We start from the raw sequence: 16,234 nt of genomic DNA on the forward strand, positions 1-16,234 counted from the left end.
ACATGCGTACTATACACACATGGATTTTGTGTTGTAGAGTATGGGCCTAAGTCACACACTTAATGTGTTGTGAAGTCTGGAATGAATGTATTGTAATGTTTTTGAAATTGTATAACTGGCTTAATTCTGCTGGACCCCAGGAAGAGTAGCTGTTGCCTTGGCAGCAGCTAATGGGGATACAACAAATACAAATACAAATCAACAGCCTGATCAACTCTATGCGAAGGAGATGTGTCGCACTGCATGAGGCAAATGGTGGTAACACCAGATACCGACTGGTTTAATGATCCACGTGCCTACCTTTTTTTTTTAAAGGCATCTTTGACCAACAGATGCATAGCTGTATTCCCAGTCATGTGAAATCCATAGATTACGGCCTAATGAATTTATTTCAACTGACTGATTTCCTTCTATGAATAGTAACACAGTAAACATTTTGAAATTGTGGCATGTTGCGTTTTTATATTTTTATATGTTTGTTCTAGTTTATAGGCTGGATGTTTTAACAAGAATGCACCATTCTATCAATCTACTTTAATTCTTGAAATGTGCTTGTTTAGCCCACATTTTAAAATGAGGTAGTATGCATCATAATAATAATTATAACAGCCCTAGGAGGGGGTACAGGCATAAAGTAGTGTTGGTCAAATATCACAGATAGGAATTGTGAATAAAGAAGTCTACAACAGGCTTTAAGATCTTTTTGTTGTTGTTGAAAATGCTAATTGATTATCTTGTTACTGATTTTGTGTAATCCATAGCCACATTCTTTACAATGTCAAGAATGGTGACCTAAAGTAATTATGCCATATTCCTTTTTATTAGGATGGAGAATAGATGCACTCTAAGTTGACTGATGTATCTGAATAACTTTTAATACGATTGCAAAGTTTTCTGAACAGTGTGTTGTACTTTGTCATGACAAACAATCCACTTAGTATTTACATAGTTGTTGAATACATTTCAATTTCACAGCCTCTCCCAAAGGTCACCCATTGGAACATTTTAATATGAAAATGGACTTGAACAGTTAAATGAATTACCTCTTCTCCTCCTCCCCAGTCTCGTCTATGGGAGCTCCAGATCATCACACCCTGAGTCAGAGCTTCTCCATCGACAAGCCTACGGCACTCCTCACCCTCTGCAGGGCTATGCCACCAATCACCACCCGGGCAGCTCTGGCCAAGGAGGTGCTTGGGGAGCAGGACGGAGTTTGGGTGAGAGACATGTCACACACCTTATTATTTTGTCGCCACTTGCCACAGTACAGGGCTTTCGGAATGATATATGACAGGCCATGCTTTTGGTAGTAAGGATGCAGCCACTGACAAATGCATTTCACAGAATTATATTGGAGGCAGTTTCTATGGAAGCCACATGTGTGGGGGGGGAAAACTGTATTTGTTTTTACCGAGTAACATATAGGGCCACATTTTATTTATAACGTCTGTTTGTCCATTACACCATACGTAGGCCTCTCCTTGACTTATTCAGTACAGTTATACAATTCTGTACTGTTCTGTAATGTAACATGCATTTCCCCAAACACCCCGCAGAGAGAACGTTCGCTAAGTACGTTGCTGGAGCATGTGTCAATACTGATAGGATCGAAAGAAGGCAGCGCTGCTCTCAGATCAGCTTTCTCCATTCAAATCTTACCTTAAAGTGGCAGTGCATTTAATGAGATTTTCCTGTATTTAAAAAAAAAAAAAAAAAAAAAAAAAAAAAATGGTATTTCCAAAATAACACTGAAATTGTGAAAACTATGATAATACCCTTTTTGTGTAAGAGCTGTTTGCAAAAATGGCTTGGAATTTCCGTCTGTTCAGGTGGGATGGAGTTTTTGGGCCGGTGCTTAACATCACACAGCGATCTGATTCTAATAGACCAATTCATTTGTTATTTGCATATCCTCCTACACTGCTGTTGGCCCCGCCCGGTCATATTGACATTCCATTCCTCAATGTTGGCAGCGTGCAGAGATAATTCCTACTTCAAAGCAATGAGCAAAAGGAAGAGAAATTGTGCAGTAGCTGGCTGCAAGGCAGCAAATGTTTCTTTGTACTGTCTTCCACCTGAAAAGTCACTTTGTCTGATTTGGCCAGAGAAGTTCAATCCATTGTTATGAGCACACTTTACATTGGACTGCATTGCAAATCAGGCTATGTACAGTGCATTGGGAAAGTATTCAGACCCCATGAGTTTTTCTACATTTTGTTACGTTACAGCTGTATTCTAAAATGAATTATATATTTTTTTCTCAGCAATCTCCTCACAATACCCCATAATGACAAAACAAATACATGTTTTTAGAAAATAAATAAAATCACATTTACATAAGTATTCAGACCTGGGGGTCCTGAGTGGCGCAGTCGTTTAAGATATTGCATCTCAGTGCTAGAGGCGTCACTACAGACAACTTGGTTTGAATCCAGGCTGTATCACAACCGGCCGTGACTGGGAGTTTGGCCGGTGTAGGCCGTCATTTTGTCCTTAACTGACTTGCCTAGTTAAAAAAAAAAAAAGACATTTTACTCTACTTTGTTGAAGCACCTTTGGCAGTGATTACAGCCTCAAGTTTTCTTTGGCACACCTGTATTTAGGGAGTTTCCCATTCTCTGCAGATCCTTTCAAGCTGTCAGGTTGGATGGGGAGCGTCGCTGCACAGCTATTTTTAGGCCTCTCCAGAGATGTTCAACTCCGGGCTCTGGCTAGGCCACTCAAGGGCACTCCTGTGTTGTTTTGGCTGTGTGCTTAGGGTCGTTGTCCTGTTGGAAGGTGAACGTCCACCCCAGTCTTAGTTCCTGAGCGCTCAGGAGCAGGTTTTCATGAAGGATCTCTGTACTTTGCTCCGTTCATCTTTGCCTCAATCCTGCCTAGTCTCCCAGTCCCTGCCGATGAAAACCATCCACACAGCATGATGCTGCTGCCACCATGCTTCACCATAGGGATGATGCCAGGTTTCCTCCAGACGCGACACTTGGCATTCAGGCCAAAGTGTTCAATCTTGGATTCATCACACCAGAGAATCTTGTTTCTCATAGTCAGAATCCTTTAGGTGCCTTTTGGCAAACTCCAAGGGGCTGTCATGTGCCTTTTACTGAGGAGTGGCTTCCGTCTGGCCACTTTCCAAATCGTGTCCAATCAATTGAATTTACCACAGGTGGACTCCAATGAAGTTGTAGCAATATCTCAAGTATGATCAATGGAAACCGGATGCACCTGAGCTCAATTTCGAGTCTCATAGCAAAGGGTCTGAATACTTATTTAAATAATGTATTTCTCTCTGCAAAAATGTCAAAAACCTGTTTTCGCTTTGTCATTATGGGGTATTGAGTGTAGATTGATGAGGTGAACAATTAATTTAATACATTTTAGAATAATTCTGTAACATAATGTGGGAAAGGTCAAGGGGTCTGAATACTTTTTGATTGCACTGTACACACGTGGATTTCCCATGCATCTTGCACCTGGCAGCGGCAGCAACCATTCAAGAAGTAAGTGTCTAGATAGTCTTCTATCTATTATTAAAAGGACATGCTATTCATGGATTGCATGTTTCGTTTTGAATGTTCTTTTGAAGACTGGTGCCTGACTAAAAGCTAACTTTAGGATCACTAACCTCAGCTTTTTCTTTACAAACTTGGCTAGCTAATGGTAACATTGTCATCTCTCTAAAGTACATTTGATGACATCATAATGATGGCATAGTTGTTTCCTATTAATTATTTGACTACTTTAGCAATCTCATCCTGTTTCCAGGTCACTATAGTGTAATTTAAACGAAACAGTCATTAGCTAGCAGCAGCAAAACTGGCTAGTTAGCTAGCTATGTTTTAGCAGCAGCGTCATCAATGCTAAATTGATAACTTGATAAAGTTAATTTACAGATGCTGTAACTTAGTTATAACTTTACTACTTACAGTACCAGTCAGAAGTTTTTGACATACCTACTCTGAGGGTTTTCTAATTTTTTTTTTTTTACTGTTTTCTACATTGTAGAATAATAGTGAAGACGTCAAAACTACGAAGTAACACATATTGAATCATGTAGTAACCAGAAATGTGTTAAACAAATCAAAATATATTTGAGATTCTTCCAAGTAGCCACCCTTTGCGTTGATGACAGCTTTGCACATTCTTGGCATTCTCTCAACCAGCTTCGTGAGGTAGTCGCCTGGAATGCATTTCAATTAACAGGTGTGCCTTGTTAAAAGTTAATTTGTGGAATTTCTTTCCTTAATGGGTTTGAGCCAACCAGTTGTGTTGTGACAAGATAGGGATGGTATACAGACGATAGCCCTATTTGGTAAAAGACGAAGTCGATATTTTGGAAAGAACAGCTCAAATACAGTTGAAGTCGGAAGTTTACATACACTTAGGTTGGAGTTATTAAAACTCGTTTTTCAACCACTCCACAAATTTCTTGTTAACAAACTATAGTTTTGGCAAGTCGGTTAGGACATCTACTTTGTGCACGACACAAGTAATGTTTCCAACAATTGTTTACAGGCAGATTATTTAACTTATAATTCACTGTATCACAATTACAGTGGGTCAGAAGTTTACATACACTAAGTTGACTGTGCCTTTAAACAGCTTGGAAAATTCCAGAAAATTATGTCATGGCTTTAGAAGCTTCTGATAGGCTAATTGACATGTCAATTGGAGGTGTACCTGTGGATGTATTTGAAGGCCTACTTTGACCTTGCTTGGCATCATGGGAAATCAAAAGAAATCAGCCAAGAGCTCAGGAAAAAAAATGTAGACCTTCACAAGTCTGGTTCATCCTTGGAAGTAATTTCCAAATGCCTGAAGGTACCACGTTCATCTGTACAAACAATATTATCAAGTATAAACACCATGGGACCACGCAGCCGTCATACCACTCAGGAAGGAGACGTGTTCTGTCTCCTCGAGATGAGCGTTCTTTGGTGCGAAAAGTGCAAATCAATCCCAGAACAACAGCAAAGGACCGGGTACAAATATATCTATATCCACAGTAAAATGAGTCCTATATCAACATAACCTGAAAGGCCGCTCAGCAAGGAAGAAGCCACTGCTCCAAAACCGTCATAAAAAAGCCAGACTACGGTTTGCAACTGCACATGGGGAGGAAGATCGTACTTTTTGGAGAAATGTCCTCTGGTCTGATGAAACAAAAATAGAACTGTTTGGCCATAATGACCATCGGTTTGTTTGGAGGAAAAAGGGGGAGGCTTGCAAGCCGAAGAACACCATCCCAACTGTGAAGCACCAGGGTGGCAGCATCATGTTGTGGGGGTGCTTTGCTGCAAGAGGGACTGGTGCCCTTCACAAAATAGATGGCATCATGAGGTAGGAAAATTATGTGGATATATTGAAGCAACATCTCAAGACATCAGTCAGGAAGTTAAAGCTTGGTCGCAAATGGGTGACCCCAAGTATACTTCCAAAGTTGTGGCAAAATGCCTTAAGAACAACAAAGTCAAGGTATTGGAGTGGCCATCACAAAGCCCTGACCTCAATCCTATAGAAAATGTGTGGGCTGAACTGAAAAAGCGTGTGTGAGCAAGGCCTACAAACCTGACTCAGTTGCACCAGCTCTGTCAGGAGGAATGGGCCAAAATTCACCCAACTTATTGTGGGAAGCTTGTGGAAGGCTACCCAAAACATTTGACCCAAGTTAAACAGTTTAAAGGCAATGATACCAAATACTAATTGAGTGTATGTAAACTTCTGACCCACTGGGAATGTGATGAAAGAAATAAAAGCTGAAATAAATAATTTTCTTTACTATTATTCTGACATTTCACATTCTTAGGATCATCACTTTATTTTAATTGACCTAAGACAGAGAATTTTTACCAGGATTAAATGTCAGGAATTGTGAAATTGAGTTTAAATGTGTTCAACTTCTGACTTCAACTAAAATAAATGAGAAACGATAGTCAATCATTACTTTAAGACATGAAGGTCAGTCAATACGGAAAATTTCAAGAACTTTGAATGTTTCTTCAAGTGCAGACGCAAAAAACAACAAGCGCTATGATGAAACTGGCTCTCATGACGACCGCCACAGGAAAGGAATACCCAGAGTTACCTCTGCTGCAGAGGATAAGTTCATTAGACTTACCAACCCCAGAAATTGCAGCCCAAATAAATGCTTCACAGAGTAACAGACACATCTCAACATCAACTGTTCCGTGGAGACTGCGTGAATCAGGCCTTCATGGTCGATTTTCTGCAAAGAAACCACTACTAAAGGACACCAATAATTAGAAGAGACTTGCTTTTGCCAAGAAACACGAGCAATGGACATTAGACCTGTGGAAATCTGTCCTTTGGTCTGATGAGTCCAAATTTGAGATTTTTGGTTCCAACAGCTGTGTTTTTGTGAGAAGGTGATCTCCGCTTGTGTCGTTCCCACCATGAAGCATGGTGGAGGTGCTTTGCTGGTGACACTGTCAGTGTTTTATTTAAAATTCAAGGCACACTTAACCAGCATTGCTACCACTTCATTCTGTAGTGATTTGCCATCCCATCTGGTTTGCTCTTAGTGGGACTATAAATTGTTTTTCAACAAGACATTGACCCAACACCTCCAGGCTGTGTAAGGGCTATTTGACAAAGAAGGAGAGTGATGGAGTGCTGCATCAGATGACCTGCCCTACACAATCACCCGACCTCACCCCAGTTGAGATGGTTTGGGATGAGTTGGACCGCAGAGTGAAGGAAAAGCAGCCAACAAGCTGCTTAGCATATGTGGAAGCTCCTTCAAGACTTGGAAAAGCATTCCAAGTGAAGCTGGTTGAGAGAATGCCAAGAGTGTGCAAAGCTGTCATCAAGGCAAAGGGTGGATACTTTTTTTGGGGTTACTACATGATTCCATATGTGCTTTTTCATTGTTTTGATGTCTTCACTATTATTCTACAATTGACTAACAATTTCTTATTTCACCACATTCTACAAGTCAAAAGGTGTTGTCTAAGAGGGCAGTGAATATGTAAAAGGTTTGGATTATAACCTTTTATGGATATAAAAGGGATTTGGATGTATTGCATTTTGTTTCTGCAGTCAATGCACCAAATTCACACTCAAAGTTGGCAACCTCACCATATGATGACACCATTGTCTCTCCCTCCCCCCACGCATCCAACCATGGCATCATCCTTGATTCCACCTTCTGCTTCGACCACCACATCCGACAGCCTGTCAACCTAATTATTCCTGCTGCTGAAAAACGTATTCATGCATTCATCTCCTCCCGACTAGACTACTGTAACTCACTACTCTCTGGCATCAACACAAGGTCCTAAATAGTTCAACTCTGCCGCCCGACTTCTCACCCACACCAGGTCATGGCAGCACATCACCCCTGTCTTTTTTCAGAGATGAGTGGTTTTATCATGCCCTATAACCAATTACTAGGAATTGTCAATGGGTAGGTGCTAGGGGTGGGAATTGCCAGGGACCTCACGATATTATCATGATACGTAGGTGCCGATACGATATGTATTGCAATTTGATACTGTGGTTTTATTGCGATTCAATGTTCCGAACATATTGTTCACTAAATGTCTGCTGCAGATACACGAGCCATGAGAACTAGTTTTGATAAGTCATGGAAATAAAAGTGCTGAAAACAAGTTGGCTCCCTATTTAAAAAGAAGACGAAGAACAAGCTATGAGGGAAAATACTGGAGTTGTTGCAGGTACAGCCAACTAGCGCAAAAATAATATTGCGACATTGTCAATATGATATACAGTTGAAGTCGGAAGTTTACATACACCTTAACAAAATACATTTAAACTCAGTTTTTCACAATTCCTGATGTTTAATCCTAGTAAAAATTCCCTGTCTTAGGTCAGTTAGGATCACCACTTTATTTTAAGAATTTGAAATGTCAGAATAATAGTAGAGTGATTTATTTCAGCTTTTATTTCTTTCAACACATTCCCAGCAGGTCAGAAGTTTACATACACTCAATTAGTATTTTTGGATAGCATTGCATCCACCCAATAAGTTGGGTGAATTTTGGCCCATTCCTCCTGACAGAGCTGGTGTAACTGAGTCAGGTTTGTAGGCCTCCTTGCTCTCACACGCTTTTTCAGTTCTGCCCACAAATTTTCTATAGGATTGAGGTCAGGGCTTTGTGATGGCCACTCCAATACCTTGACTTTGTTGTCCTTAAGCCATTTTGCCACAACTTTGGAAGTATGCTTGGGGTCATTGTCCATTTGGAAGACCCATTTGCGACCAAGCTTTAACTTCCTGACTGATGTCTTGATGTTGCTTCAATATATCCACATAATTTTCCTACCTCATGATGCCATCTATTTTGTGAGGTGCACCAGTCCCTCCTGCAGCAAAGCGCCCCCACAACATGATGCTGCCACCCCCGTGCTTCACAGTTGGGATGGTGTTCTTCGGCTTGCAAGCGTCCGCCTTCTTCCTACAAACATAACAATGGTCATTATGGCCAAACAGTTCTATTTTTGTTTCATCAGACCAGAGGACATTTCTCCAAAAACTACAACCATCTCTGCAGCACTCCACCAATCAGGCCTTTATTGTAGTGGCCAGACTGAAGCCACTCTTCAGTAAAAGGCACATGACTGCCCGCTTGGAGTTTGCTAAAAGGCACCTAAAGGACTCTGACCATGAGAAACAATATTCTCTGGTCTGATGAAACCAAGATTGAACACTTTGGCCTGAATGCCAAGTATCAAGTCTGGCGGAAACCTGGCACCATCCCTGCGGTGAAGCATGGTGGTGGCCGCATCGTGCTATAGGGATGTTTCAGCGGCATGGACTGGGAGACTAGTCAGGACCGAGGGAAAGATGAATGGAGCAAAGTACAGAAATCCTTCATATGAACCTGCTCCAGAGCGCTCAGGACCTCAGACTGGGGCGACGGTTCACCTTCCAACAGAACAACGACCCTAAGCACACAGCCAAGACAACGCAGGAGTGGCTTCGGGACAAGACTTTGAATGTCCTTGCAGAGCCCAGACTTGAATCTGATCAATCTCTGGAGAGACCTGAAAATAGCTGTGCAGCGACGCTCCCCATCCAACCTGATAGAGTTTGAGAGGATCTGCAGAGAAAAAATGTGAGAAACTCCCCAGATACAGGTGTGCCAAGCTTGTAGCTACTTACCCAAGAATTCTTGTGGCTGTAATCATTCCCAAAGGTGCTTCAACAAAGTACTGAGTCTAAATACCTAAATGTATTCTAAATACCTATGTAAATGTGATATTTAATTTTTTTTCTTCTCGAATTTAAGAAAAATACATTTTAGAATAAGGCTATAATGTAACAGTGGAAAAAGTGAAGGAGCCCGACTACTTTCCAAATGCACTGTATATTGGGGTAAGAAATTAGACCGTAGCCTACAATTAGCAAAATGGAACATGAAAGTATTTTTATATGATTTTAAATATATAGGCCTACTGTATTTTTTTAAATTTATTATGCGGTCATCTTGTTTTTTATTTGAAGCATGTTTTTATCCTTTAACTTCATGCTCAAGTTATCAGCGGTGACAGAACATGTTGATCCTATGTTTAGCAGAGCTCTTCTTTGTATAAAGTGATGCGGAAGGGTGGCAAAAAGGTATCTAAACGACGCACTTAGCTCTTCTACGAATGGTCTGTGGCAGTCGGTAAATAATAAGCGTTTTCAACTACAACTTCAGTCACAATGGTTTTGGGGAAACAGCTCTGTGATTTTAACGATGCTCCTATGACAGTTCTAATGATGAACTTAACCGTAAGATGCTTTTGAGAAAGCAGGTCCTGTTGAGTTTGCTGTCAAATAAGGACATGGTCATCACGGTTTACTCATGGTTGTATTTGTCTCTTCAGGGCTCTCTGGACTATTTGACACAGGTCTGCACCACGCCAGCCCCTCTGGCCCAGACGCCTCAGTCATGAATCTGATCTCTGCTCTTGAGTCCCAGCGGGGTCCCCAGCCTCAACCCTCCGCCTCCTCCCTGCTTTCCCAGTTCCGCACTCCGTCCTGGCAGACAGGTAGGCATTTGACCAGACCTGTGTTGTTAATGTGTTGACATTCAAAACCATGTTGCAAAAGTCAATATGACATTTCCAACGCCATACAATGTCGAATTGTTATTCCTCTCTTATGTCGGCATTGTAGCGCCTCGCCTTATTCTGAACGGTGATTACTGTCAGTGTCAGTGATTTGCATTGAGGTTATGTTGGTGTCATTTGGATATTGGATTGTCTTATCTTTTTACATTTTACAGGAGGGGAGTGGGTTACAATTGATTTAGTCATACTTGTCAGTTTTTTTCAGTTGACGGGTGTTGAATAATCGTTCTCTTGTCTCTTTATCTGACCCTGACAGCGATGCACACCCCTGCCCCTTCCGAGCTCTTCATCTCCGGCTCGGGCTCCTTCCCCTCTTCCTCTGCCCTCTCGGCCTATCAGCACCCGGCCTCCTTCTCCAGCCGCTCCTTCCCCACCCTCCAGGACACTCCCACGTTCAGCCCTACCTCCAACGGACTCCTCTCCCCCCACGACTCTCTGCTGCACATCAAGGGTCCCTCCCAGTCCAGCCTGGGCTTCGACCGCCTCCTGTCCTCTCAGGGCCCCGCCGCAGCCTACCGGGGTGCCCAGGACTCCACAGGCGCCGCCTCCTCGGCCCAGGCCTCGTCGGCGCTACACATCCAGTCCCATCAGTTCAACCTGCTGTCCTCCCAGCTGCAGGACCAGTCCTCCCAGTTGTACAACGCTTCAGTGTTCTCCTCAGCCCAAGCTCAGGCTCAGGCCCAAGCTCAGGCCCAATCTAACTCGGTTCAGGAGAGGGCTGTGCCCCGGCAGGACAGCGTAATCAAGCACTACCAGCGGCCCACGCCGTCCCAGTCACAGCTCTCCTCCTCGGCAGCCCACTCCCTGCAGCAGTACCTCAGCTGCGGAGGAGCCGGGTACCAGCAGATAGCCCACCCCCGGCATGCCGGCCTCTCCTGCAGCCCCCTGGGTGACCAGAGTCCCTCCTCGGACCACAAGGCCTCGTCCCGGACAGAACAGGTTTATCGGCCAATCATCCAGCCCCCTTACTCGTCCTCCACCTCCTCCTCTTCAGCAGTGGGGAAGGGCGCCAAGAGCAACTCCAGCAGCGGCTACTCCTCGGCCAGCTCGGTGTCCTCCTCCCGCACCCCTCACACGCCCCCTTCTGCGTCCTCCACTTCTTCGACCTCCTCTTCTTCTTCCTCCTCTGCCTCGGGGGCCCACCCCTCCAACTCCATCCCCCCCTCCAGCTCTAGCTCGGGCCCCTCTAGACAGCAGCCTCCCACCCAGAGCGCTCCCCCAGCTCCCCAGCAGCAACAGCCCCCTCCAACCTCATCCACGTCTGCCCAGCAGCCCTTACCCAAGCACAGGCTCTCGAGCTACAGCTCACCAGCACCCATTGTGAAACCCCCCACCGCTGCCCTCACAGGCCAAACACCGCCGCAACCGCAGACCCAGTCATACTCACCCAGTCAGCCCCCTCTCTCCCACCTCCCCCAGTCCTATGGCGGCTTCAGCTCCCCTCAGGCCCAAGACCTGAGCTCATCCGGGGTAAGAAAAGGCTATGGGAGCCTGGGAGGGCAAAGCCAGTCGTACTCGGCGGATGTGGTATACGGGACTGACTCTGCTTACGGTTCCCTCCCCTCCTCTCTAGGCGGAGAGGGAAGTCCGTCAATAGGTTACGGCCCAGGCCACTCCCCCGCCCTTTTACGGTCGGGTGGGCCGTCTGGGGGTGGAACCTCAGGAGGCGGTGCTAGTAGCAGCTCAGGAGGTGGGACTTCCGGCTCAGGAGGAGGAGGTGCCACGAGCAGTATGGCAAATGAGAGAGGAGGTGGCGGAGGAGGGTCTTACCATATCCCTGAGTCGATCCCCTCTCCGTCGGCCAACTCTGGGATCATCCGTCCAGGGTTGCACTCCCCCGCCCCTGCCTGCCCCACCAAGACCCCAGGAGGAACGGGCTCCAACAAATACATCTCCTCTGTCCTTTCCCCCACCTTCATGTCCTCCCCTCAGGGCTACCCTGACACCAGAGGCCCTCGGCCCCAGTCCTACCACCCCAACTCCAACAAGACCAAATCTGACCCCAGCAGCATGCTAGGTGTGGGCTCTCAGAGGTCTCAAGAGGACGTGGATGACGACTTCTTGATCCAGCACCTTTTCCAAGCCCAGGCCAGTCCAGTGCCCCAGGCGTCCCACCACCACTCCCAGCAGCAACAATCTCAACAGACGGCCCAACAGCAGGCACCTCCCCAGCCCGTCTCCTCCACCACAGATGGCGCCAAAGGGCTGTCTTCCTATGAGCTGGGAAAGAGCTCTGAGGAGAGGTGCCACCTCCAGAGCGTTATCCGCACTCACAGCGCCACCTCCAGCACAGAATCTGGCGGGGCGGTTACTGGCCTAGACGGACAGCTGGAGATGTCTCTCAAGAAACAGCAGCAACAACAACAGAGGAATGACAGACGAGGCGGTGGCAGGATTGAAGGAAGAGGAAGTGCTGAGCAAAGCCACCCCCTCCTCCACCACTCTCTGGGATCAGTGGTGCACTACGGCCGCGGCGACCCATACACCCAGCACTCCCTGGGCTCCCAACACTCCTCTCACCCGCAGCAACAGCACACCGCCTCCCATGCCCACCTTCAATCCCTCGCTCACATGGACCCGCAGAAGAAGCCACAAGAGCGCTCGGAGCTGGTGTACCCACGCAAGACCCCCGAGGTCCAGCAGCAACAGCACTCTCAGTCTCAAGCCTCAGCCTCCCTCATGGATTCCCCCACACACCAGTCCCGCCAAACGCCCCACCTGCTCCAGTCTGTGCTGTCCCACACCACCCGCAACAAGATGGAGCCCCATCAGCAGCAGCATTCGGTGAGCCAACAACAAGCTATGATGGATGGAGCCGGAGGGCGAATGGGCCCGAATAAACACCAGACTCCTACCCAGCAGGCTTCCCAGCTTCAGCTACAACTCCAGTCCCAGGCTTTGGAGGCCGCAGTAGCGGCCACTCACTACAGCCACGGACCTCCTCAGCAGGACCAGAGCCAGTCCAAGCAACAACAGCAGAGCTCGGTGGTGTCCTCCCTGGACATGCTGGAGTGCTCGCTCTCCCAGACCTCCAGTACGGATGGAGGGGGAGTGGAGGGGAGGCGAGGAGGAGGTGGTGGTGGTGGAGGGAGCGGAGAGTGCCGCATGCAACAAGAGCAGCAGAGGCTCTCGTCCCACCACCCTCAACACTCAGAGGTCCACTCATTACTCTCTGAGCCCGATATGGGCTTATCCGCCTCCTCGCAAGTGCACCACCTCCCCCAGCACCATCAACAACAGCAACACCCCAACTCACACCACCAGCAAAGCCACTCAGGGCACCACTCCCAAGGCCATGCTCACCCCCTGTCCAACCACTTGCCCCCTCCCTCAGCTTCCACCCACTCACAGCAACAGAAGTCCCAGTCCCACCCTTCCCAGCTCACCCTAGGACAGCAGGTCCAATTGGACCAGCAACAGCGCTCTGAGCAGCACCCGTTTGACACGGTCAGCCCCGTGGAGAAAAGCGTCGGCCAGAGCCAGAATCACTTCGTCCCGCTCACCTCCATCTGCTTCCCGGACTCGCTCCTGCAAGACGAGGACCGCTCCTTCTTCCCTGGCATGGAGGACATGTTCTGCTCTGACGACTACTCCAAGTCGAGCTGCACCGGAGGAAGCGCAGGCCCAATGCAGGGGGAGATGAACAAAGAGGGACCAGGAGATGGCCATGAGGAGGCCATGAAGGCTAATTCAGGTGGAGGAAGTGGAGGGGGAAGCGGAAGAGCCAGCTACGACATGCATGGCCACCACGGCGGTGACCAGGGCTACGTGCAGTACTGCCACGGTCTCTCCGAGTCAGGCAGCAGCACCATGGACCTGGACTCCCTCAAGACCCACGAGCTGCCCTCCACCGTCAATACGGAGCAGCTGGGCCTGATCCAGTTGCAGGGCCCCGGAGGCATGGGTGTCACTGGCCCGGGGAAATTGTCCTCGAGTCCAGGCGGGGGCGCTGGCAGTACTGGTGTCAGTCCTGGAGGCCTCACCTCACCCATCTTCTGCTCATCGCGCCCCAAGAAGCTACTCAAGTCGAGCTCGTTCCATCTGCTCAAGGAGCGCCGGGACCCCAACACGCTGCCCAAGAAGAGCTACGCGCAAGAGTACGAGTTCGAGGATGACGAGGACAAGGACAACCAGCCGGCAGATATCCGCCTGAACAGCCGCCGGCTCCCCGACCTCCTCCCCGACCTGGTCTCCAGTTGCCGTAAGACAGGAGGTGGGGCTGGAGGAGGAGGCACACTCAGCCCCCTCATGGGAGACCTTAACTTCTACCACTCGACAGGTTACCCCCCCCTCGGCCCCCCTCCCCAGCTCATGTCGCAGGACATGGTCAAGAAGAGGGGCCGTAAGCCCACCAAGCAAAAGAGAGAGGGGCCTCCCAGGCCCAGGGGTAGGCCTCGCATTCGCCCGCAGCCAGAGCAGCACACGCCCTGCGGAATGTTGACTGGTGAGATGGGAGGAGGAACCGGAGTTGGAGGGGGGAATGGAGGAGGAATGGAGGGTAAACTGGGCAGGGACCGTGGTGGTGGATGCCGGGTGAGGAGAAATGACATGTTTATGGAGATGACTAGGAAGGACCAGATGCAGCAACACCACCTTCAGCAACAACAGCATCAGCTCCACCACCAGGCTCCACAGCATCAGGAGCCCATACCACCTCTCAAGGTGAGTGATTCATCCCCAGGGGAAAATATAGATGTCATAGCAGGCCTATACTTAAAGGGACATTACACTTTCAAATCAAAAGTTTGTCAAACTGTTTCAGATCTCTAAAGTAGTCTAATGTCAAGATTTAACCACTTCCCATAAATCTGGATCTACACAACTGATGACATGGGATTCGAACGCATCATGACATCTGACAGCTTTTCATTTTGGAGTGGAATGTTCCTTTAAGGTAGCGGAAATAGCTAAGTTTACTGTACTCTGTACTCTATTAGCGTTTTAACAAAACTTTTCCCGTTTTTATCCTGTCGTAGATCAAACTGCCCATCGGCTCCATGTCCTCTTCCGACGACCTGCTGAGGATAGACTCTCTGTCTGGTACAGACCCCGCTCTGTCGGACGGCTCGGTGGGCTCGGCTCCCTCCCTTGGCCTGAGTCCCGGACCCCCGTGCGGAGGGACAGACTCCAACAGGACCCAGAACAAGAGCAAGCAGAACAGCCAGATGCTGAGTGATGGAGTGGACGGAGAAGGGATGGATGGAAGGGTAAAGGACTTTTAAATTTGTTCGTCCACTGAATCAGTATAAAATGTTTTATCCTTTGTGTTGTATGTGACAATGTTACCCTTCTCAGTTGGTAAAATGAAGAGTGGAAAGCAGTATTTCCCCTCTAATGAACCTGAATCTATTTTTTGTCTCTATTCCCGACCCCCGCTCCCTCTCTCTCGCCCTCAGGTGGATGAGAAGGATTCGGAATCCAAGGCGGGTTTCATGGCCTCCTTCATGGACTTCCTCAAGTCGGGAAAGAGACCTCAGGGCTTGGAAATGCCTGTGGGAATGGAATCAGGACATGGTGACGCCTCACCGCTCAAATGTGGAGGGCTCTGTGTCTTGTCTCCAGTGCCACCTCCATTCGGGGAGGGTGAGGGCAACGGCGGCCTGGCCCTGGTTGGCTGCCCCAGCCCCTGCAAGCGCACCCTGGATGACGAGCTGAAGAGGAACCTGGAGACGCTGCCCTCATTCTCCTCGGACGAGGAGGATTCGGTGGGCAAGAACCAGGACCTGCAGAAGAGCATCTCCTCAGCCATCTCGGCTCTCTACGATACACCGCAGCTGGCCTTCCAGCCGCACCCTCCTCCTCCCCCACCCCAGTCCCAACCCCAACCCAGGCAGGCCCAGCACACATCGACCCCTCTGCAGCCCCCCACCCTCAGCCCCCAGACCCCCTCACACACCCCTCACACCCAGCTCCAGGCGGCCGAGCCGGCTGTGCTACTTCGAGAGGACCGGGAGATGGAGGAGAATGATGATGAGGAGGAGAGGAAGATGGGAGGAGGGGGTAATGAGAGTGAAGTGAAGGTTATGGAAGAGGAGGCGCCAGAGTTTGAAACACTTGGTGCACCCAAATTAGAAGGTAAGGGAAATACCGGACCGATACAGATCATATTGATGATATTTTGTCGTCGATGATTGCCAAT

General features: G+C 47.9%; 1 protein-coding gene across 3 annotated transcripts in view; it reads left to right on the forward strand.

The window, feature by feature from the left end:
• LOC120046425 (proline-rich protein 12-like) overlaps positions 1-16,234 on the forward strand; it is a 46,637-nt gene that overhangs the window by 12,718 nt on the left and 17,685 nt on the right. For all 3 annotated transcript variants that reach the window (XR_005476802.1, XM_038991643.1, XM_038991645.1), the window contains exons 2-6: positions 1,063-1,217; positions 9,850-10,014; positions 10,352-14,757; positions 15,072-15,302; positions 15,492-16,170. Coding sequence is in view for 2 of the 3 variants with exons in the window: in XM_038991643.1 (XP_038847571.1) it covers positions 1,063-1,217; positions 9,850-10,014; positions 10,352-14,757; positions 15,072-15,302; positions 15,492-16,170 (5,636 nt within the window). In the remaining variant the exon portion in view is untranslated. The remainder of the gene's footprint in view (positions 1-1,062; positions 1,218-9,849; positions 10,015-10,351; positions 14,758-15,071; positions 15,303-15,491; positions 16,171-16,234) is intronic.

This window comes from Salvelinus namaycush, chromosome 4, assembly GCF_016432855.1.
Source record: "Salvelinus namaycush isolate Seneca chromosome 4, SaNama_1.0, whole genome shotgun sequence".
NCBI classification, from domain to species: domain Eukaryota; kingdom Metazoa; phylum Chordata; class Actinopteri; order Salmoniformes; family Salmonidae; genus Salvelinus; species Salvelinus namaycush.